The sequence below is a fragment of the Gekko japonicus genome, unplaced genomic scaffold (genome assembly GCF_001447785.1).
Source record: "Gekko japonicus isolate JY-2015 unplaced genomic scaffold, Gekko_japonicus_V1.1 scaffold47, whole genome shotgun sequence".
Classification (NCBI taxonomy): domain Eukaryota; kingdom Metazoa; phylum Chordata; class Lepidosauria; order Squamata; family Gekkonidae; genus Gekko; species Gekko japonicus.
The window spans coordinates 1712741-1737371 of NW_015165235.1; the positions used below are offsets into that span (position 1 = coordinate 1712741).

The 24631-nt window shown below is 43.9% G+C and overlaps 2 protein-coding genes across 2 annotated transcripts in view; one reads left to right on the forward strand and one right to left on the reverse strand.

The window, feature by feature from the left end:
* Positions 1-1792: 1792 nt before the first annotated feature.
* On the forward strand, positions 1793-17653 carry CCNE2 (cyclin E2). The gene is made up of 11 exons (XM_015409859.1): positions 1793-1825; positions 1919-2021; positions 2941-2994; positions 4016-4167; positions 5388-5523; positions 6495-6641; positions 7885-7980; positions 8708-8842; positions 11367-11478; positions 14830-14984; positions 17501-17653. The coding sequence occupies exons 1-11, from the start codon at positions 1812-1814 to the stop codon at positions 17600-17602; spliced, it is 1206 nt and encodes a 401-aa protein (XP_015265345.1). The 5' UTR covers positions 1793-1811; the 3' UTR covers positions 17603-17653.
* Positions 17654-18900: 1247 nt separating this feature from the next.
* INTS8 (integrator complex subunit 8) overlaps positions 18901-24631 on the reverse strand; it is a 28032-nt gene continuing 22301 nt past the window's right edge. Inside the window, exons 22-28 of the mRNA XM_015409838.1 lie at positions 22250-22368; positions 21724-21827; positions 20117-20167; positions 19878-19951; positions 19712-19776; positions 19285-19328; positions 18901-19035 (exon numbers count right to left, since the gene is read on the reverse strand). Coding sequence (XP_015265324.1) covers positions 18919-19035; positions 19285-19328; positions 19712-19776; positions 19878-19951; positions 20117-20167; positions 21724-21827; positions 22250-22368 — 574 coding nt within the window. The 3' untranslated portion in view covers positions 18901-18918. The remainder of the gene's footprint in view (positions 19036-19284; positions 19329-19711; positions 19777-19877; positions 19952-20116; positions 20168-21723; positions 21828-22249; positions 22369-24631) is intronic.

Genomic DNA, 24631 nt, shown 5'->3' on the forward strand with positions numbered 1-24631 from the left:
TTTTTTTTTTTTGGAGGGAGAGAGAGAGAGAGAGGCAGACTCCCTCCTTCGGTGCAAGGAGGGAAAAGGGGTGGGGAGCCCGCTTGGCCCTTTACCTTCCCCCACCCCATAACACACACAGACATATATATAGAGATGGGGGGGTCGAGGAGGGAAAAACAGATGGGGTGCATGCAGTCTTCCTTCCAGGAGGGCTCGAAGGCGGGAGATGAAGGGACCGGGTGGCCGGGGTGGGGGTGAAGCCCTCCAACCTGCAGAATCCCCCCCCCCGGGCTGCCCTGCTGCAGGATGGAGGGGTCCGTGGGTGTTCAGGCACATTTTGGGAAGGGGGCCAGTAGGACTCTGGAGGGAAGCTGGCTTTGAAGGCAAGGGGTCTAGGAGGACGAATCAGGTTTCCGGCTCTTTCCCCTGCAGTCTTTTCTCGGGGTCCCCCTTTCTGTATCTTGGGGTGCAGATATAGGGTTTGGATTTTTAGGATGTGTGGAGGCGGGAAAGAGATATTGGGGAGGGGTTACTCACCCCCCCCCCCAATTTTATGCGGTATCTCCCGCCAGTCTGTTTGCCAGACTTCTTGTAATGCGATTGCCTTGCCTTTGCACCCCTTTGGGGCCATCGGGAGCTTCTCCCGGAGCGTCGGGGGGAGAGCGGCGGCAATCGAGGGAGACGCCCGCCCGGAGTCCAGCCTACTGTTGCAGCCGCCTTTTCTTCCCCGCTCTCTGTAAATTTGGCGCGGGGTCGGAGAGCGGCGTATAGGCGGCTGGGCTGCGGGGAAGGGATGGGGTAGAGCAAATGGCAGCCCCCGGGATACCTAAGGCAGAAAAAAGGGGACACTGAAGATCTTTTTTTTTTTTTGCTTTAATGTGGCACTCACAGAGAAATCGCAATGCTTGTTTCTGTAATAATAAGCTGTCTAATATACTGTAGTGTTCTGGGGCAAAGTAAATATTGATTTTATTTGTAAACACATGATTTGTGTGCATAAAACATTATTGTGTGCAAAAATACTTTCTATGCACATACAGGTCATCTCTGCTCTTAACAATGGTGTTGGGATGGGGAGTCTTCATAATGTCTGTGGTGAATTTGTGTATAAAAGACAAACCAGAACCACTTAAGTCTCTGCCCTACAGGCTGACTATAAATGAAGGAAATAAATACTCTAATTAAGCACAAAACATAGATCTGCATGTTCCTGGCACAATTTTCTGAAGAAGCAAATACAGTGGTTGCTTGGATTAAGGCTTTTAAGATGCAGAACAAAATGGCTACTTAAAGCAGTACATGGGAGGCAGCTGGTGGAACACTAGAATCTGAAATTGACCAAATATGTGGATGAGATTGTGGGAAGGGGTGAAAATGAAGGGTACCTCTTGAAAGCAACATTCATGTTGCTGCTGTAGAAGTGGCTAGCTGGGGGATTTAGGGTGTGATATTCTGGCAATTCTAGCCCCTTCATTCTATTTTGAGGGCCTTAAACATTAGTGTGAGCAGTTTGCCCAAATGGCTTTATGGGCCAAGCACAATGTTGTCAAAAGGTGTAGGCATCTCCAACCTTTGTATGGGATACTTCTGTGCTCCTGGTCATACATTCGCATGCCCAGATAGGGGCTCAGGAAGCTTCTGCCTGTATGCCCCATGGGGTCATGTGTGACTTCTTTAGCTGTACTGTTGCAGCAGTAGCTGAGGATATGTTTGATTGGTATATGAACACTGGGAGTTGGGCTTAATTTGTGCAAAACAGCATTTTGTGCATTCATGAAATAAACATGGTTTTCCTCATGTTGCAGGCAAGGATCTGGAGTCTTAATAAGATGTCAAGACGCAGGTAACTTGTCACTTTTATTACAAGCTACAATGTATGTATAGCAATGCATTATGCTGCTATTTTCATAGTACAAATTTGTTCCACCCTCTACAGCAGCCGTTTACAAGCTAAGTTGCACCAGCCCTGCCAGGATACATCTCCACAAGAACTGCAGGTGCCAGAGGGTCTTCATACCAGAAAAAGAAAAGCAATAGAGGTGGGTAGGAGTGAACAAGGGATCTCTCGGGCCATGTATCGGAAGTTGGATTTGCCTGGTCAGTCCCAGCTAATCTGCAGATTCACTGGGTAGCCCTAAATTATCTCTTTTGCAATCAGCATTGCTTCTGTGTTTGTTGGTTTTTGGTGTCAAATTACAGCTGATTTATGGTAACCCCACAGGGTTTTCAAGGCAAGAGATGAACAGAGGTGGTTTGCCTCTCTGTAGCAATCTTGGATTTCCTTGGTGGTCTCCCATTCCCATTCCCATGCTGGGAAAGATTGAAGGTCAAAGAAAGGGACGGCAAAGGATGAGATGGTTAGACAGTGTCATAGATGCAACGAACATGAAATTGAGCAAACTTCAGAGGACGGCGGAAGACAGGAAGGCCTGGCGTGATCTGGCCCATGGGGTCGCAAAGAGTCGGACTCGACTGTGCGACTGAACAACAACAACTCCCATTCAAGTACTAACCAGGGCTGGCTCTGCTTAGCTTCCGAGATCTGATGAGATCGGACTAGCCTAGGCTGTCGATGACAGGGCTGCTTCTGTAATAGAAGAGTAATATTTGCATCTTGCAAAGGTGGCTGAAGTCTGTGGACATATGAGTAATAGAAATACTAATACACACACACGCTCATACGTATAGAGAGGCTATGTACTTTCTAATATTGCTACATTGATTGTGAGAACTTGATGCTTTCTTCTTGCATCTTTTATAAAAAGAAAAAGTTATAAAATATTACCACTCTTCAACAGCTGTGATGTGTTGTTGCATAGATGTTGTTGTCAGGAATTAATAAAGCTTTGTCGAACTAAGGGTATGCTGGAGGCTTTAATAGTACTGTCAGGGGGAGAGAATTTCTTAGACTAGGTATATCTGAGATTTCTTAATGTGTATTTGGTTTTGCTTTCAAAGGATACCAAGAGACAAGAAGAAAACGTCAACACAAGACATCAGTATGAAATTCAGGTAGTGTAGTTCTCCCCAAAACTACTTTGAAACTGGGCCAGCCTACCTACTGTCTTTCACATGTGTAATAGCTTAAATTAGGGCTGGGTCAAATGTTCTACACGAACTGTCCTGATGCAAGCGGGGCTTTTGTGAAAGCATGGTCCCATTCATTTTTTAAAACTGTTCTCTGGCCTCTTTATGGTCCAGCTGCAACTTAACTCCCTGTTGCTGCTCAGTATCTTTTGTGCAACACTTCACCACAGTGAGGGCAGGGAAGCATTGTCACTGCTGTGGTTTGCTTTTGGGCATTCTCATATGGCTGAACGTGGTTTCTCTTGTTTGGTGACAGTGCCATGTAACTAGCATAAGGAAAATGCTTCCTGCTCTCACTGTAAAGTCACAACTGAGAGAGCAAAAATTGGTGCTAAGCATAACTGCCTCAGTTGATAGGTTGACTGACTGCTTTCACAGCGTTCCCTAAGAAATTGCCAACTTGTCAGCAGGCTCCAACTTCTGACAAAGTTTGGAGAAGCATTTTGGTTTGGCCCTAGTTCAGTATAGATATTGCTCAGGTGTGCACATGGAGTTCAGTGAGAAGGGGGTTTCCTTTTTACTTTTACGGTACAGAGGGAGATGTTGTATTTGCATTTGTAAAGCATTTGTAAAGTTTAAACTGCCCCGGGAATGCACATGTAGCTTGTGTAGTTAGCTTAATTATCTCAGACAAAAAATATATATATATATAGCTATTGGCTGCTTCGTCTTGTGTGCTTTACAGCTGCACCTGTATCATAGATTAAAAAGTATATTCTGTTAAGGAAGGTTCTTCCCAAAATGTATAATTATAATAAGGGAGTTGTAAATGTTTTGATTAAACAGTTACAGTTAAAACCCAGCATCCTGGTGACAGGAGTTTCTTGCTAGAAAACTCGTAATCCATCATCTGATAAATGGACATTAGAAACTGCTTCCCAGGGCTGGGATAGTGTTCTATGTTTGATTTTTTTTCCTTAAACTGGCACTTAATATTTTATTACAGAGCTGTTGGCCGCCTATGATGTCTGGAGGCATCTCTCCCTGCATAATAATAGAAACCCCTCACAAAGAAACACCAAGTACTGACTTTTCCAGATTCAAAAAATACAGATTCAGAAACCTCTTCATAAATCCATCACCTTTACCTGAACTTAGGTAAGTTGATCATAAAAGCAGCTGCGAAGTTGGTTATACTTTGTTTTATTGGGTCAGAGAACAGGACTCCAAAACCCACTTCCTGAATTATTTATACCTAGTAGTAGGGAAAACAAATCTTTGATTTGATTCTTGCAGTGAGAGCAAAGGACTAGCACATTAAACAATGTGAGTATCTGGTTTATAGTACCTGGACTGAATATTTTAAGAGTAATTATAAAAACTAAGGTTTGAATTCCATTATGAAATTTTGATTAATTTAACTTTGTATGATGCCAACCAGTGGGAAGAAACACTGCCTATGGTGGGCTAATAAGAGCTGCTATTAGTGGAAAAACATTAAAAGATGATAGCTACGATTCACCAATCATTTGTGCTGTGTGGCTTGAAGTGGAAGAAGGTAGTGAGAAATAGGATAGGAACACTCCATGTTTGCACACAAAACATGTTGCATCCAGTTCCTTGTGTCTTCTTTCCCCCACAGTGAAACTGATGTGATTTTTAGCAAGTTGTGTGACTGTTGGCATGAAACTGACCAGTGCAGTCTCTTTTTTTACTGCTTCATTGTAAAATAAGAAAACTGAATGGAATAGAGCATATGATGTCTAGCTAGGACTGGAGAGACCAGGGTTCAAAACCCACTGTTATGAAGCACACTAGGTGACTTTGGAGCCAGTCACCTATCTCTTAGTCTCACCTGCTTAACAGGGTGGCTGTGAGGATAAATCAAGGAAGAGAAGAACCAGGCTCTCCTTGAACCTTGAGCTCCTTGGACAAATATCAGTTTGGTTGTTTTTTCCCCCCTTCAGCAATGGTTGAACTGCTTGTCTTAAGGCATGCAAGTCTTGTGCTTGGAATGATTACTTTTAAAAGTTTAGGCATACTCCCTATTAAATGGTGTCTGTGCTATTTGGGTCTCTTAATTGCTTGGGCACTGACGTTAGGCTTCAGATTGTTCCTTGCGGTCTCATTTTCTTGTTCGACAAACTTTGGCAGATGAGTCCAATAAAGATCATCTGAATTTTCTATAGTGTTCATATTCACAAGTTTTGATCTGTCCAATCCACTTGACTAGTTTCTGAATGAAGGTGTCTGGCTTCTTAACTTGTCACCCTTGAGTTCCTGCCAATACAATATGTGTCACATTGCCCTGAGACAAAAGTAGCTGCTGTTGTTATTGCTGCTAAGACAAAACTTAATTTTGTATGTCTTGCTTCTAGTTGGGGAAGTTCTAAAGACGTCTGGTTCAACATTTTAAAGAAAGAGAACAAGTATTTACACTGCAAACATTTTACATCTCTACACTCAAACCTACAACCACACATGCGATCAATTCTATTAGACTGGCTTCTAGAGGTGAGTACAATATAGGGTATACGAAACTTGTACTTTGGAGAGGGGCATGGCTCAGAAGTAGAGCATCTGCTTTGCATATAGAAGGTCCCAGGCTCAATCACTGGCATCTTCAGTTAAAAGGATCAGGTAGTCAAAGGTGTAAAAGACTTCTAAGTCCTTGGACAGCTTCTGGCAGTCCGAGTACACAATTCTTACCTTGGTAGTCCAGTGGTGTGACTCTAGAAGGCAGACTCTAGAAGGCAGCTGCATGTAAGACAATAGTCTCAAGTACTGGACCAACAGTCAATGGTTTCTTCTTTAGTTCTAGTTTCAGAGAATAGTAAGATTGGTCTGCAGTAGAAGAGTTAAATTCAAGTCCAGTACCACCTTGGAAGCCAACAAGAGTTTCAGGGTACAAGCTTTCGAGAGTCAACGCTCTCTTCGTCAGACACAGTAGAGTAGAAATGACTAGGATAAAAGGGCTCAGATCACCATTTCTACTCTGCTGTGTCTGGCGAAGAGAGCTTTGATTCTTGAAAGCTTCTACCCTGAAACTCTTGTTGGCCTCCAAGGTGCTACTGGACTCTAAACTAGCTGTTCTTTAGTTCTAGACTTTTATTCTCTAGCTGTACCTTGGATGCAGCATTAAACTTAAGTGAAGCAGAGAACTTAATATTCTTTTAAAGTTAGTGACTTTATAGGGAAATTAAGAACTTGTGTTGATCTAAAGTAACTTGCAGTGGGCCTTCATTCTGAACAGGCATATGCTTGTGACTGCAATATTCCCTCCCAATATTTATGATACTGTAAGATAACCATTTCAGCAGTTATGCTTAGGAGAGACTAGATACAGAGTTATATCTCTGCACATAGGAGCAGTGTAGCTCTTGCTTCAATTTAGGAATTGCTTGAAAAGCAATATTCTGCTCAGGTTTTGGACTGTTGTTCTATAATGTGGCTGGCCATGACCATGAGATTCATTCTCTTTACAGGTATGTGAAGTCTACACACTTCATAGAGAAACTTTCTATTTAGCACAAGACTTTTTTGATCGATTCATGCTGACTCAAAAAAATATAAACAAAACCATGCTTCAGCTCATAGGAATTACAACTCTGTTTATTGCTTCTAAGCTTGAGGTAAGTCAAACATTTCTTTGATTATACATCTAGATTACTTCCTTTCTAGAGCTGTCCAAGACAACTAAAGCCTTCCCTGGTGAAGCAGTTAAGAAAGAGAACATTTAAACCAGTAGATTATAATAACTTTAATTTAAATGACTAACAGTGAATGTTCTAACCAGCACATGTGAAAAGTTAAAAATGGTTCTGGGGAGCTTAGTTCTTGCAAATGGCAAATAGTTAGATGTTTATGCCCATCAAATCTAAACTGATAGTACAATGGGAAGCATTGGCCCACAGACATGAATTTATCTGGCTCTAGCTTCATTTTTGGATAATAATAAATTGATCTTTATGCTTCCTTGTCCTTAAACAATTATCTGGCTGTTCACTTTCAGACCTGGGAGTTTAAGATCAGATTACTAACAGAAGGGAATCTGAATAGAAACTTGGACTGCTTGCTTAAATTTCTCCAGATTGTAGTGTAATATATTGCTGAGAGGCCCATTTGCCAAAATAATGCTGCCTGCTTGATTACTTTGCATATGGAGTCTAGTCAATCATGAAGACTTGTGAGAACTTTGTAGCAGCATTTTTTCCCCTACTTACAAGATGTGGTGTTGGATGGCTGTTGTGCATTTTTCTTTTTTGGAAGGAAATAAAATAAACTTTATATGCATCATGTAATCAGGTGGCAGAGCAATTGATTGAGCCTCTATAGATCTGCAGAGCCAGTGTGGTCTTTGGATATTATAATAGATCTGACCCTAGCAGTGCTTGTTTCATATTCTGTTTCTGATTCTTCTGTCTTGCTCAAGACAACCTTTCCAAGGACAGTGGTCCAGTTCAGAAACTCTTAGCCCCCTTTCTTTCACTCCAGTATTTATTCATGAGAGTGGACGTGGCTGCTGCAATCTTACAATGTATCTCAGATTGTGTGGAGGTGCAATTGTATGAATTAAATCCTCCATGGGTGTGGACACGCTGTCACTAGTACAATGTGTATTTATGATGGTTCTCCAATAGACCGGCAACAGCTTGCCAGTCCTATGAGCAGACCCAGGTTAATGCAATCCAGTTCCTCCATGTGATTGCTACTGGGTCACAAACCCGCCAGTGTGTGTTTAAGCATCTAAACCAAAACCATGTTTATTCTGTAAAACTACATTAGTTGTGGTCTGCTAAACAGGGTTGTAAAATTAAACAATTGTCTTATGTCTGTCCTACCATTCTCTCTCCCCCCCCCCTTTTCTTTAATAAGGAGATATATGCTCCCAAGCTACAGGAATTTGCATACGTTACTGATGGTGCTTGCAGTGAAGAAGACATTATAAGGATGGAGCTCATTATACTAAAGGTAACAAAAGTATTGATCATTGGGACAGCATGGAGTAGTGGTTAGTGCCAGACTAGACCAAGGGAGATAAAGGTTCTAATCTCTCATCAGCCATGAGGCCATCTCGGAGTATTTAGGCCAAGTCAGGCTTTCCCAGCTTAACCACCCCATGGTGGGGCTCCTAAGATCTTTGGAGCAGGGTAGGATAAAAGAGAGAGATTGGTTGTTCGCCAAGTTGTGAAATGAACAGAACTGTCTTCAAAATCCTAACTGGTCCAGGAGCAAATATTACTGAACAATACATATACAGCCCTGATAGCATGTCAACAGGGTCCATTCTGCACGAAGAGTGTGCATCATTTAAAATTTAGTATTTGAGGGAAGATAATCCTCATTCTGCAGGATTTAGAAAGAGGTTTACTTGTTAAGCAGCCAGTGGTTTATGCTAGTATAGAAATGCTATAGCCTTATCTTTCTAGGTATACTGGGGCTAATATGCCAGTTTATCTGTTCAAGTGAACTAGGCTTGTGACACATGCCCCCAAGTCCTATCCAGGATCTCACTAAGTACCCAAACTTTGGCTCAAGTCCCATTTTGTGAAAAGACAATGCAACAAAAACAAGCAAACAATTCCATATATCTCATACAGTTTCACCATCACCCAAGATACAGTAAATTGTTGTATCGTGTTAAACTGCGCACACGGGGAGAGCTAAAGCATTTCACTTTTGTCTCCCTGAAACACAGGCTCTAAAGTGGGAGCTCAGCCCAGTAACGATAGTCTCTTGGCTCAAACTTTATCTCCAAGTGGATGCCCTGGAAGATATCCCAAAGGTGCTGCTACCTCAGTATTCTCAGGAAATGTTTATTCAAATAGCACAGGTGAGTGCCCATTCCAGTATGTGTGGTTTGTAACAGTTATTAAGGCAACGATACATCTCTAGCACAGATGCCCCAGTTACTTGGCACTAAATGGGAGCGCCTGGCCGGAGAGAGGCATCTTGTATTGCTTGGCAGTCTGAGTACCATGAAGAGGCTGGCTTTGGAATGCAGAACAAGAAATGATGTGCTGGAAATGTCCTATGCTCTTCATTATACACAGTGCAATCCTATGCAGAGTTACTCCCAATGAAGTCAATGGGCTTACGATGGGAGTAGCTGTACAGGATTGCACTGACAGTTGCTTACAGCTGTTCCTCCTCACCCAGCTGCACAATATTTACTGCATGATCTAGAGTGGTACTATGTTTGCAGTGTTCTCTGTAAGGGAATATAGTATTTGTACCGGAGAATAATCTGTACATTGTACCTGAGAACTTGGATAACGTGTATTTTGCTTGGCGTGAAATGTGCACACGGATTCTCTTCTTGGTTTCTTCCAAATGGCAATGACTTTCTATGTAGCATTCATATTAAGGCATTCTCAACTGCATATGGCGTGGCAGTTTTATCCTTAATCTCCTTGCCCCTGTCCCTTCCCACACCACTGGAGGGCTTTTTCAGGATTTCTTTAAAACTGGCAATTGACATATTGCTGTAACTACCTTATCTACTAAGTCCTCTGAATTCTCAGCATTCATTATATTTTAAAAGTCTCTAGCCCTTTTTTTGGTAAGATATGTGTTTTCCCTTGTACCTCTGCAGCAAAAAGGGAAAAGAGACTTGCCTTTTTAAAAACAAAAAAGCTACAGAACAACCAGTAGGTAGGTTGTTACAGTGGTATAACACTATGGTAATAGGTCAGTGAAGTCCTAAAAAAAGTCCCCCAATAGTAGAGTGAAATAGCTGCGGTAAAGAATATGGTGCCAATGTGGTCAGGGCTTGAAAAAATGAACACCTTCCCACCCACCTATACAAACATGTCTTGACTGTGATAATTCTCTTGAAGACTGTACCAAACCAGGGTCCCGGTCACACGGGCCAGAAAATGTGTGTGTGGGGGGGAGCATGGCTGTTTGCCCCGGAGCAAAGTAACGCGCAGCAGCCTGATCACATGTCCCGTGGAAGTCCCATGGATATGCCGTTAGGGGCCGATCACATGGCTATCCTGTGGCGTGGCACAATCTGGCAATCGCTATGTGCCGCTTCCGTGGCAAATGGGCATTTTTCCCCCTCACCAGTGTGCACATGTGCTGGTGGCCGTTTGTGCGCATCCTGTGGAGACTTTAAAAAAAACTATCTGGTTTGCGACGGGACATGGGCGGGCGCCGGATGCCACGGGATTCCAGCGGAAACGCGATCAGACGCCCGCCCTTGCCCCATGTTTTCCGGAAACTAGCACATTGTATGTACTAGTTTTTTACTCCGTATCTTCAGCAAGAAGCCACAGGTTATCCACGGGTGCACTACGCTTCCCAGATGTTGTGGTGTGATCACGCCCGGAAAATCCGCCTATCATCGTATCTTTAGCATGGCAAATGCTCCGAGTGAACTGGGCCCAGGTGTAGGAAGGATTGTAGTAAAGCAAGTGGATAGCTAGGGAACAATGTCATTTGGATATTCTCTTCCCCTCCAAACACCCCCATGGCTCTGATCTGAATACCAAACTGGGCAAAACCCTTTTTTGTGACTGCACCCCTTGTAAGGATGGGGCTGCCAAAAGAGCTTACAGCACTGTTCTCCCCTCTTGGGGATTTGAAACTGGGTCTCCCAGATGCTAGCCTGGCCCAGCCACCAGGCTCTCAGAACAGCCTTCTGTCACGGCTCCTTCTGAATCCCATAGGCCGAAGTATTCTGAAACTGTCATTCCTCCCAGGCACACGGGCCTTTTTTGTTTTTAATTGGGTGGGAAGATTACCTCATCCTGAAACCCTTGAGAATGAGAACTTATTCTTTCCTTCTGGGGTGATATAGTATAATCTAGACAAGTGGGAAGTTGAAAAAAGTAGTAACGCTTCTCCTAGCGCAAGATGAAAACAAGCTATTGACCTATTCTGTTTTAACTGTCCAGTGGGCCTTTTTACCAAAAGCTTTATCTACAGTGCAATATTGAATAGTGTGATTTACAGCTCTGCTGTTTAGTCATAAATAGGTTTCAGCTTAATCAACTTAAACTAAAATATAGATGACTGATAAAAACTCTGTGGTTAACCCAAATCTCAGGAGAATAAATATTGTAAAAGTGGTTGGTTGTACTACTCAAGTAACATGAGCTTAATATGTGGGATAGACTTAAAACACTGACAGAATCTGGTGTACGAAGCAAAACAGACCATTGCTATTTCTGGAGTCTTAGCAAGAGAAGGGTACCATTTGCACTTTACTAGGGCAATGACATGGTAATTGGCTGAAGTGGAGATATTCCAAAGTTAGATGGTTCTCTCATACAGTAGCTGAAGTACTGCACCACTTCAGAAGCTGGTTATAGCAGGAATTGTTCTAACAAAATGTGTGGCTTCCTTTACAGCTCTTAGATCTCTGTATTCTAGACGTCAATTCTCTGGATTTCCAGTACAGGACGTTGGCGGCGGCTGCAACTTGCCATTATACCTCAGTAGAAGTAGTTAAGAAAGTATCAGGTATGATAAAATAACATGCTCTTGTGCCTCTGCTTGCATGTTTGGATGCAAGGTGCATTGAAGTCTGTAGTTAAGGTTAGGGTGTAGAAATACTTTAATTTAGGATATTAGAGCATACAGCTGCTGACCTCCAATAGCATGTACTCCTGTTCTTGTGAGCTACAGCAAACGTCAGTGTTCTAGACCATGAATTTCTTCCACCCCACCCTGTCTTCATCTAGCCATTGTATACCAGTGGATTCCAACAACAAAATCCTAGCCCTACACTGAGTCAACTCTGTTTTAATTTATTTAATTCCATTTATTGATTGCCTATCCCCACAGACTGTGGGGCTCAAGGCCATGGACAAGAGTTCTAAAAAACAATCCAATAACATACTATAATTAAAAGCAGGTGGTAAAACTTTGTAGCTTCCTACAGTATCTGGTATGTGAGCGCTACACATATTCAGGGGGGAATAAGTTCTATACAGAAGAAAGGTCCAGGTGGGTAGGGTTAGGGTGCCAGCCATGATGTTAACCGTTGCTGTCCTCAACCAAATGCCTGGCGGAACATCTCTGCCTCACAGGCCCCGTGGAATTGCATAAGGTCTCGCAGGGCCCTGATGTTATTTGGCAGAGGGTTCCACCAGGTTGGGGCCAGGGCCGAAAAAGCCCTGGCCCTGGTCGAGGACAGCCGTATCTCTCTAGGGCCAGGGATCACCAGCAGATTGTTCTGTGAAGAGCGTAATGCTCTCCTGGGGGTATAACGGAAGAGGTGGTCCTGCAGATACGTTTGTCCCAGACTGCTGAAGGCCTTGAACTTGACTTGGTGCTGCACTGAAGCCCCCCAAAAATTTCTTCCAATCTCTCTCCCCTGCTAAACCTACTGGGAATGCCTTTCCTTTTCGGGAAGGGGTATCTGTTCTTGCAAAGGAAGAGCTGGAAACTGCTGGTGGGACCAACAATTCTTGCCTATAACCTACAAGAGGAGAGGTGTAATGGATAGTGTGTCAGACTAGAACCCTGGGAGACCTAGGTCGAGATCCCCACTTCTACCATTGAAACTCACTGGGCCTGTCATGTACTCTCAGCCTGACCTACCTTGCAAGGCTGTTGGTCTAAGCCGCTATGAGTCACAACTGGGGAGAAAAGCAGGATGTAAATAAATGAATGCAAATACAGCTCTACCCATAAAGCTTCGTCTTGAAAAGGCAGGTGGCATTTGAAGGATCATGCCTGTGTAGTGCTGGAAGCAGAGATTTTAGCAGGACTCTCAGGTGGTGGTTGTGCAGCACTTGGCCCCTGCTGGCCCTGCTTCTCTGGGTTGTGGTAACTGGTTTTAACTTGAAGCACAAAGTGTCATCCCGTAACAGTGCCAGAACTGTGAGCTGTTCCCTCTGAGCTAGGATTTCTGTAGGAGAGGACAGCGAAACTGATTTGTTTCAGTTTGGTGTAGTGGTTAAGTGTGCAGACTCTAATCTGGGAGAACCGGGTTTGATTCCCCACTCCTCCACTTGCACCTGCTGATGTGACCTTGGGTCAGTCACAAGCCCTGGCACAGCTGTCCTTGAAAAAGAGCAGTTTGTGTCAGACTTCTCTCAGCCCCACCCACCTCACAGGGCGTCTGTTGTGGGGAGGGGAAGGGAAAGGAGTTTGTAAGCCGCTCTGAGACTCCAAGTGAAGGGCGGGGTATAAATCCAATCTCTTCTTCTTCAAATAATAGCTGGTGTACTGGCTAAGACTGACCTGTCAGTCAGGAAGTTATCCAAATCTTTTCCCTCTGTCATGAAATCATCAAGTGACCTTGAGCAACCTGCTGTGTCTGAGCTTCAACCCCTGTCTATAATATAGGATTATTGGAAGGCTGCTGTAAAGGCTACTGGGATAGCCGTAAGAATATAAGAAGAGCCCTGCTGGATCAAACCAGAGGTCCATCTAGTCCAGGGGTGGCCAAACTGTGGCTCAGGAGCTACATGCGGCTCTTTGGTACATATTGCGTGGCTCCCACTACAGTGGCTGGGGAAGAAAAGGGGAGGCATCCTTCCCCAATTGGTCTTCCCTTCCCCAGCCAGTGCAGAGAAAGAAAGCAACTTGAACTTTAAACGTGATTATTCTCAAAGTGCACCTCCCCCGCCAGCCGGCTTGGAGGCGGGGGGAGGGGCTTGGAGAACACGTTTAACGTTAAAGTTGCTTTCTTTCCCTCCTTAAAGTTATCAATTTAATATTAATAAAAAGCAAATTCGCATATTTTCCAATTTAAAACATTTGTTCACGTCTTGGGGGTCTCAAACATCTGACGTTTATTCTATGTGGCTCTTACATTAAGCAAGTTTGGCCACCCCTGATCTAGTCTTAACTTCCTGTCTCACACACTGGCCAACTCTAGAAGTCCACTTCCTCTGGCATAGAGACTGAGACCTTCTTCCCCTGCTATTGCCTCTTGGCACTGGTATTCAGCTTTACTGCCTATGAACATGGAGGTTCCTTTTAGTCACCATGGCATGTAGCCACTAATAGCCCTATTCCTCCATGAATCAGTCTAATCCCCTTTTAAAGCTGTCTGTGCCTGGGGCCATCACTCACAGCGAATTCCACACAATTACTTGCTGTATAGAGTATTTCCTTTTGTCTGTCCTGAATCTACTGCCTGTTTTGGGAGAGGGAGAAATAGTTCTCCTTGTCAACTCCCTGTGCATAATTTTATAAACCTTTACCATGTTCTCCCATTTGGTCATCTCTTTTCTAGACTGATAAATGCCAAACTCTTCAGCCTTTCCTCATAGGGAAGGTGCTCTAGCCCCCTAATTATCTAAAAAAGATCATCTGTTCATTAAGTACATATTGTTTAAATAGGGTTGTCCTTTTATTTTAAACTTAATCTTTAAAGGCAACCACATGATCAAATGTGCTGCTACTATGGAAAAAGAGATTGGAGTGAGTGTACAATCCCCTCCCCTCCCCTCCCCCACAACAGACACCCTGTGAGGTAGGTGGGGCTGAGAGAGCTCTCTCAAGAACTGCCCTTGAAAGAACAGCTCTGAAAGAACTTATCACTGACCCAAGGTCATACCAGCAGCTGCATGTGGAGAAGTGGGGAATCAAACTTGGTTCTCCCAGATTAGAATCCACGCTCTTAACCACTACACCAAACTGGCTCTGTGTTCAATATGCCATAATGCTCACTGGGTGGCTTTAGGCTAATCACTCACATTTACTCTAACCTGATAGCCTTATTAGGATGAAATGGGGATGGGAGGAACAGAGTATCACTCCCTCAGCTCCTGGAGAAAAAGCAGTGTAACAGTTGTGTAGTAGTGGGGTAACTTTGTGCAACCTTGTGTCAGAAATGATTATGTTTTTGGTTCTTAGGCTTAGAATGGAACAGTATTTCAGAATGTGTAGAGTGGATGAGACCATTTGTCAAGGTATCAAAAAAAGCCCCGGTAAAATTGAAGAACTTTAAGAAAATTGCAGCAGAAAATAGACATAATATACAAACCCACACCAACTACTTGGATATGCTGGTAAGACTACCTTTTGCTTTGGTCCTAATTTCATCTGTGGTGGCAGTAGGTTTTTCCCCTGTTAGGAATGTTAAAAGGATGCAATGTATTCTACTTTGAAACAAAACCAGTTAAATGTATATCAGCCCCCAATTTTGTGAAGTTAAATGACTGCCACCCTAAAATGGCAGCCATAGAAGGATGCAACCAACTACAAAATGGCTACCATAGGAGTTAAAACTGATTATAAAATGTTAGGAGGTTCCAAGCCAGGTGTTGTCCCGTGATGGAGACAGCTGAGTCTGAATTGGTGCTACCTGAAGATACCCGAATTCTTCAAAGTGCAAGAAACTAAATAAGGTGGAAGGCAAGAGGGAAGTATTGTGGGAATGATGCAAAGAAAACTGAGGTGTCCTTCAAGTCCCTGTACAACTTGGCCAGATGTTTCCTGGGGAGAGGCTGCCAGGGGTAGGAAAAGGCTGGTGTCCAGTGTTCCCTCTAAGCTGAGTTAGTGTGAGCTAACTCAGTTTTTTAGCCTCCAGCTCACACATTTTTATCCCAGCTCATGGAGGATGACTGAAGAGCAAACTAATTTATGCAGTAGCCAAATTGCTCACTGACAACTTTAATGCCAGTCGCTCACAGCTTAGAGGGAGCATTGCTGGTGTCACGTAGTGGGGTAAGAGTGTAGGACTAGGATCTGGGACAGCCAGGTTTGAATCCCCTCTTCAGCCAGGGAAGCCTGCCAGGCGACAATCTCTTCAACTCACCCACCTTTCATGAATTGTAAGGATTAATTGGTGGAGGGAGGAAAGATGTGAAAATTCACTTTGAGTTCCTGGGCAGGGAGAAAAGCAGGATATAAATAAAGTTAAGTGAAAGGAAAACTGGAGGAGGAGGAGATAAAGGTAGACTGGCAGGCTGCTGGGAAGCAGGCAGGAAAAGGCGAGAGGCTATGGAGGCTCTCGGGGAAGGGAAAGAAAAAGTGGGGAAATGAGACCCTCCTGCAAGTCACCCGCTTCTCACTTCTGTCATCCAAGCTAGCCAACTTTCCACGCTGTATGCTAATCAGTTACCATAATATTCTCCACTACTACAGTATGTAAAATTTTTGAGTTCCTGGGAGTAAAGACTTGTATGGGGGCTCTACCTTTCTGGTTATCCATGTTCTTGTTTGCAGGAAGCAAAAGGTTGGTTTGGCCCTGGTGCAGATATGGTTGGAAGTACTACATTATTTTGATTTGATGCACCCTCAGTAACTTTTTAAATTAATAAATCCTGAGTCCACCATCTCGGTGCAGCCTTAAACAGATGTGATGCTGGGAGTTTCATGAACAGAACTCCCACCACTTCTCTAAGAATCAGGCACATGGGGAGCTTAACATAAGAGAAGCCAATGTTGGATCAGGCCAATGGCCCATCCAGTCCAACACTCTGTGTCACACAGTGGCCAAAAATACCAGGTGGGGCCAGGACACTAGAAGCCCTCCCACTGTTGCCCCCCCCCCAAGCACCAAGAATACACAAGAGCTTGATTAAAAGTAGGACCCTAGCCCAAGATGTGGGGGTAGGCAGCTCTTTCTGAAACTACTGTTTCAGCTAATAATAGTTCTCTAGAGCAATTTCAGTTGGTGAAATAGGGGAGGAGGAGCTTAATGCACTGGGGGAACCTGCTTCAGAAACAAAACACTGAGAGCTCAGTTGATGGAGCTGTGTCACATCTGTCTGAGCCCTTATCAGTCCAATTTACTGGGCATATTGCTTAAGGGCAATAACAACGAAAGACAGCTTGTACTTAAACCCTTCCCTACCCCCCTTTTCATTCGGGATGTGGTGACACCTGAATCCTCTGATCAGCTAGCAGAAGGCACTCTTAGTTATGGGTCTTCCCCCCCAGTAGTTCTTCCTGCCCTTGGGGACCTCTGCTCCTGTGGGATCTGACAGTCAAACAGGGAAGGCAGCTGCAGTGGCAAAGGGATGACATCACCCTCTCTCTCCCACCTTCCAAGTGTCAGGAAGAACAGCTCAGGAGTGTCTGGGAGAGATCTAGATCACAAGCCCCCAACCCTTTTTTAAAAATCAAAATTGACTTATGCACCTGATAAACAAATCCAGAGAGAATATATTGTAGAAGGTGTTCTGCATGGGTGGTGTACACAAGGCAGGGTCTATGTGCTCTGACCTGGATAGCCCAGGCAAGCCCGATCTTGTCAGGTCTCAGAAGCTAAGCAGGGCCGATCTCCAAGGAATACCAGGGCCAGGATGCAGAGGCAGGTCATGTCAAAGACTCCAAAATGTCCTAGCCCCACTAGGGGTTACCAGCATACACACACACAAAATACCACCCCCCTCCCGGGTCCATGAGAAACTCAAGGATGATAAACAGCTATATGAAACTTCCATTCAGACAAGAAGTAACAAGAGCACCACCTTTCTGCCCTGTTGGTGAACCGCTATTAAACAAGCTAAGAGGACAGTTACTACAGGTGTATTACTATTAGCTTTACTGAAAGTAATCAAACTACTTTATTGAACAGGAAGAAGCTAACTTTGAGGCAACTGTTGTGGTCGCAGGTCAACTGTCACCCATGTCTACAGGAGGAATAATCACTCCCCCAAAGAGCTCTGAAAAGAAGTGAAATACCAGAATACATCTGCATGAACTCTATATCATAAGACTCATAAAAGAAAAAACTGAACTATTGGAGAAGATACCAAATATAACAGAAGAAAGAAGGAAGTCTTAATGGGAGAAGGCCTGAAGCTGTTAAGTTTACACCCTAACCCACTAGGCTGTGGGATAAAGCTGGATTTCTTGAAGTTATTCATAAACATTTTGTTTTAACCTGTAACAACAGCCTTCATTTTTGCTTCATACGTAACTAAAGTTTGGAGGCAGCTTGGCTCTAGGGTTACACTTAACCTACTGTATTCCAATTGCCAGGATAATGTATTCATTTGTTTAACCCTAGTAGAATATGGTCTGACTTGTTCCAAAAGCCTAGGCAATACTACGAGCAGCCTGAATAGGACTTCGGGCCAAGTCTGCAATTAAATGAGTTGATGCAGTATTAACTTCTGCCTAGAAGCTAGAACAGCTGGTGCTCCTGCCCTTTTTTCCCCCGGTCCTCTTTTAAGGAGAGCACAGCAAGGCACAGATATCCAAACAGGGTTGGCTGAAGCATCTAAAATGATGGCTGAACCAGTGAAATGGTCTTCATCAGCAACATGCCTCTTGTATTGCTATATGCAACACTGTTACCCACAACAGCAAACTGCTTGTTTAAGGATGCAAAGAATCTAAGGTGACTAAAGATCAGTAATTTATATAGGATTTCCTTCTACCTTACGGAGCTCAGAATGCAAGAATATGCTGTTAGCTGGAAAAATCCTCTGCCCCCAGTAAAAAGGCTTAGGGCCAATGAAGCATTGAACTATTATCTAGAATCCTGGGCTGGAGGGAAAACAGCAAACCCATCATTTGGGTTCCACTGTAACATGGCTGCTGGCAAGGGAAAGCAGATGATATTCATCAACAGGGCATGCTCCAGCCTGAAGACCAATGGTTTGTAACACCTGAACTATTCCAGAGGGACCAACTCTTTAAGAGGCACATCGTACCTTTTTTCTCCTGTTTCTGCCCAAGAACAAAGCTACCACAAAATTGGGGGTGGGGGTGGGGAGAACAGACTGGAGAAGACTAATGTTACAGACATCCTAGTAGGACACTCTGAATACTACAGAGAGTTATATGGTGCCGAAGAGTGTGCATTCTGCACTCTATCTTGTATCTGTTTGAAATGCATTATGGAAGATTAACTACTTCTGTACAAGCTTGTAAAATAAGGAAGGATTTATGTTTTTAAAAATAGGAAAATACCACACTATTGTTTATAAATATGTATTGTATGAAAGTCTCACATGTAATAAACTGTTGGAATGTCATGAAAGACCTTTAGAAGTAGAGCTGTGCCATTGTTTGCAGAAATTTCTTTTTTCGCCTTTGAGCGGCAAGCTGTAACACTTCTTCTGGATTGCTGGCGTTCAGCTCGGTCTGGCCAATAGCTTTAATCTAAATACATAACCATCAGTTAATTCACTTTTGTAACAAGCATGTTCAAATTCACAAATCACAAATCCACGCTTCAATTGAAGTGTTAACGTTAATTCACTTTTGTAACAAGCATGTTCACAAATCACAAATCCACGCTTCAACTGAAGTTCAATTTTTTTTTTAAAGGACAAAGGTGATGAGGTAGACATGACTGTGGCTGCACAAAAATAGCAGTAAGAGCAAAGCAGAAAATGAACAGTGACTTACTGCTATTTGTTTCTTGTCCGTTTCTCCTCGCTTATGATGAAGATCTGCAAACCTCTTAAGGAAATATAGAACAGCTCTGCAAGCAGTTGGATAAACCTTACTGGTAGCACTTCCACATGCTAATTTTCACACAGTGGTCTTAACATCTTCCCAAGGGCACAGATTAAAACCCAGTCTGAACACAGTGATCAGCAGTGGGTCAGATTCAGAAAGTAGGATCCATGTTTTCAGTACAGTAACTGGCATTTTTACTGGCAAGAAACTTTGCTCTATTCCCTGCTTAGCTGGCCATCATAGTCACTTTTGGGAAAGGAACCACAAGTGTATGAAAACCTGCTTGTCATAAAAGTTCATGTAAGCCTCACTGAAATTGCTCTAGTTTTTCAAACCTACAATGTGTAGCTGTTTGTTTTTTACAAGAGGATACGTGTCAAGTATTCCAAGATGGTAATATCCCAGATGTAGTCATAATAAGAGTCCATAGCATCATGACTGAAAAGAAATAGCAAGCATAAATTAACCACATTTCATTTATTAAAAAATACTGGGCATACAGTAATCATACCATTATATTAGTAAAAGATGCCATTTACCTGTTTTGCTCTTGAAGTACCTTAAATGCAGTTTTATAATCTACTTCCCGTAGGAACTGGCATAAAATAGCTACCTAGGTAGGATAAAAACGAGGACTTGATAAAACACAACCTGCGCCACAAAACCACCTCCCCAGAACTTTCTATGCTGCAGAAGTATACAATGCAACATGCATTATAAATGAAACAGTGGCAAATATTTAATGTGGTACACTTTTGCTTTAGATATATAGTCTTACCTGTGTGTGACAGTTGAGCAGAGAACAACATTTTATCATTCGTTTTATCACCTAGAGAAAATAAAGACAGTGTAAGCAGCAATTCTAGCATGTATCCAGTTATCCAATATTGTACCATACTTGATTTTAGAAACACATGATTTGTATTACAAGGGCTAGTTATAGTACAGGAACCGTACCATATTTCTGGTTACTATTGGAATGGATGAAAACATCTTACTGCATTTCCATAAGATGCTCAGCCTTCACAATATGATAATTCTGATGTTGAGGGTCACCCAGCAAGAATGCTTCTCTGTACATGTGTACAGATATGATTTGGCAGTGCGTGTGTACTAGGGCTCTGCGCTTGGTATATACTGAGCCGAATATATTTACTGAAGTAGCCTCACCCGAATAAAAGCTGATATTATTCAGCTTCCTGAGTGAAGGCCAGAGGTTTAAAGTTTAAACCCCTCCCCGCCCGGAGTCAGGCCTCAGTTGCAACATGACTCCAGAGAGAAGGGAAGGGGTTTAAACCCCTCCCTGGAGTCCAGCTGCAGCTTCTGCAGGGTGGTTTTTAAACCACTCCACGGAAGAAGCCAGCTCAGTCTGTGCAGCTGGGGGAGAGCTCTCCCTCCCCGGCGTGCACAGATCCTGGGGCAAGCTTCTTCTCTGGGGTAGTTTAAAAACCACCCTGCAGAAGAAGCCCTGCCAGGCAGCTAGGTCTGTGTGGTGGGGAGGGCTCTCCCTCCCCGCTTGCACAGATCCCAAGCCCAGTTTCTTCCCACAGATCCCAAGCCCCTGCAGAAGAAGCTCTCCCAGGAAGGATTTAAACGTTACTAGTATTCCGGAATACTCTGGAATACCAAATATTTTCGGGTGTGGTGGGGAGGGCTCTCCCTCCCCGCCTGCACAGATCCCAAGCCCAGTTTCCTCTGTGGGGGTTTAAAAACCACCCCACTGAAGATGCTCTCCCAGGAAGGATTTAAACTTTAAATGCTTGCTGGGTTCAGTCGGTACTAGTATTCCGGAATACTCTGGAATACTGAATATTTTCAGGTCAAAAGTACCTGAATCCAAAGTCAACCATTTTTTTTTCTTGCACCCCCCCTCCCCAATATATAAAATAATTTACGAGTGAGCGAGGGTTGCTGACCTCCAACTGTTACAACTGATCTCCAGACAACCAAGATCAGTTCCCCTGTAGAAAATGGCTGCTTTGGAGGATGGACTCTGTGGCATTACACACGTGCTAAGGGTCCCTCCCCTCCCCAAACCCCGACCCTCTCCAAATCTCCAGGTATTTCCCAGTCCAGAGCTGGCAAGCCTAGAATGATCCTAGTAAAAAATAATAATATATATGGATGGAGAACACCTAAGGAGTATAACGGTGCACTATTATCCCGAGACCCATTAAAACTTTGCACACGGTTTCTAGCACTGGGAGTGAAGAGGTGGAGTGAGAAGGTGGAAACTACTGGGAGCCAATGAATTCAGATATTTAGCAAGTTTGTCATCTCAAACGTCCACTGATCAATGTCCTACCAGACTTCACTCCTGAGAGCCTTGTTTTATGCTTGCAAAGCAGAACATATGCCTGTCAACCTGTTTTCTGCCAGACTCACCTGATCAGTATAGACATCAGGTGGCACCATCTTAGTAAAGAAATCTGAGCACACAGCTCCTGCCTGAAGATAGTAGTGAAGAGCTGCAGAGTACTGATTCGTTGCTACATTGGAAGGAAACAAAAAATATTGGTTAATGCAGAGTTTACGCAATAATTGTTCGTTGTGTTCACTTTCTGCCCTTCCTCTCCAAAAGAGCTTGCATTGGTTAAGGATAATTTAAGGAAGATCATAACCCCTATAGGAACCCCCCCAACAAAAAGAATCAACTAAAAAATATTGGGGAGGGGATGGCAGTACACAGTTTTGTATGAAAGTTAGTCCCAGATAAGATATTCCTCATAAATATGCAAGGAGCCTGCCACGTTTATGATTCCAGACACGGTTGTTACAAGAGTTTAAAAAATCCACTCCCACACGACACACTGACACACGTTATAGCTGTTTTTGAGCTGCAAAAAGACTAAGTCTGAAGAGTGCCAGCTACTGAGCCGCAGAAATGCCAAAAGTGCTTCATTCTACTTACCAAAATAAATGTCCGCCTGAATTATTAACCAGAAGTGGTTGTTTGAGTTTATAGTCAGTGCATAACTGACTAGCTCTTTGATAGTAACAGCTACAGCTTCAAAATCCACTGACTGTAAACTAAAAAAGAATAGGATGTTTATAATGAATAAATACGCACATTCAAAATCTATTCCCTGGCCGTTACTAGGCTGTGCTACTGACAAGTTGAGCAGCAGCACTTTATTTTTGCCCGCCATCATCAACAGGGAGAGGATAAGCCCACAAACTGAAAAGAGCCTCTATTTACAGGGTGTCTAAGCAAGCAGGAAGAGCACCTTCCATTCAGGAGAACATTCCGTATCATCAAACCTTCCATTGTCCTCACCAGTGTGATCAACCAGGATTATGAAGTGCTTTGCCTGACTACACAGAGACAGCATTACACAGGCATGCTAAGAAACAGCTCCCCAGGGAACACACAGGGCTGGATCCAACATGGAATTCCTCCTTCTGCTCTACAACTGTGTAGAACAATGATCCTACCAGCCATTAGTTTGGATCCCCTCTGGCTGGGTGAGGAGTTGCCCTGCCATACTTCACAAATTCCTTTCCCACAATTTCAAGCACATTCTAGTCTGGAAGCAATTCATTATAAATACCAGAGTACCTCTACAGGCTTGTTCAGTCCCATTATAGCAAAGAGCAAAAGACACATATGTCATTTTCCTCCCTCCACTTAAGATAGCGCAGTCTACACTATGTCATGAAATGCCTCAAAGCACACAGCTTGGTTTTATATTTGTCTCTTCCCTCAGCATGTGGGAAGTTAAAGGACTGGTCCAAGATTCTTGAGGAAGAGTAAGCCCTTCTTCTTCCATCATCCTTCACTTTTAGAGTGAAGAAAACCAAAAGGCATTACATTTAAGATTGAAATCCTCTGTTTTCATGTTTGTTGAGTGAATACCCTGTAGAATGCACTACTCACTGTTACTGTTCATGCATTAAGCAAGGATCATGACAGCAGTCACTCAGTCAAGTCAAAATGTGTACCAAAGCCCACACAGTCTTGACTTCGAGGCACACTGCATTAGTTCTTTAGTAGAAGACAGATTGGCAGCTCTGCTAGACTGATCAGTCAATTTAATATATAATCAAGAGGGAAGCCATCACTATATCTAATAGCTGGACCCTGCGCAGACAGGCAAATCTATTTAGGCTTTTATAAACCTTCAGGTTTGCAGAAAAATGTTGTCAATCTGGGGGCAAAACTGCCAATAAATAAACAGAAATACCTGTGCATGAAGACATTTGGCAAAAAAACCCCAAGAGAGGCAGAGTCTGTGCACCATTTTGAGTTGCCACGTCAACTCAAAATAGTGTATAACCACACAGCAGCAAGCAGGATTTGGTGGTGAGACCTCACGGATCTCCTCTTGTTTTATCACTAAACTAGCAGTAAAGCCCGTTGTGAAAGCAATACAACGGGATCTAAAAAGAGGCTCTGGGGCAGTGCTCTGGCTTTGGGCAAACAGTGTCAATTTGCTGTGGTGACCTCAGCAGGGTATAATGACAGAGTCCACTGTTTTCTCCAGAGGAACTGATCTCTGCTACCTGAAGAGCAGTTGTAATTGTGAGTAATCTGTAGGCCTCACCTGGAGATTGGCAACAATTGTTACCCAGGACAAAATGGCTGGTTTGGAGGGTGGAGTCTATGGCATTCTACCTGTCTGAGGTCCCACCCCTCTGCAAACCCCACCAGGCTCCACCCCTCAAATCCCCAGGAATTTGTCAGCATGTAGTTGGCAACCCCATCTCCTTCCCAGCTAGCCACCAACCTACCATTATCTGCCCCTTTGACTTCAGCTGACTTCTGCCCTCCCTTCTGCAGAGCAGTTGTAATACTGAGTGCTCTCCAGCCCTCACCTGGAGATTGGCAACAATGGTTCCCTATGGGAGACTGACTGGTTTGGAGGGTGGAGTCTATGGCAGTGTACCTGTCTGAGGTCCCACCCCTCCTCAAACCTCACCCTCTTCAGGCTCCATCCCTCAAGTCTCCAGGAATTTCCCATCTGGAGATGGCAACCCTATCAGGATTGGCCCCAATGTGTTTTCTCCCAAAGGCCAAAGTAGGTGACAGGACCAAGCTTAGTTGCCTACCAACAGGCACTGAGGGGAATGTAGGGTTGCCAGCTCTAAGGAGGGAAATACCTGGAGGTTTGGGGGGTGGATTCTGTAGAGGGCCGGGCGACGGAGGCATCGGCCTTCTGTCGCCCGCCTTGCCCCCCCAATCTCGGCCCGGGCACCCGCGGCTCCCACCAGCGGCCGCCCGACTCCAGACTCCCCCGCGGCCACTCCAGCCAGGCGACGGAGGCATCGGCCTTCCATCGCCTGCCTCGCCCCC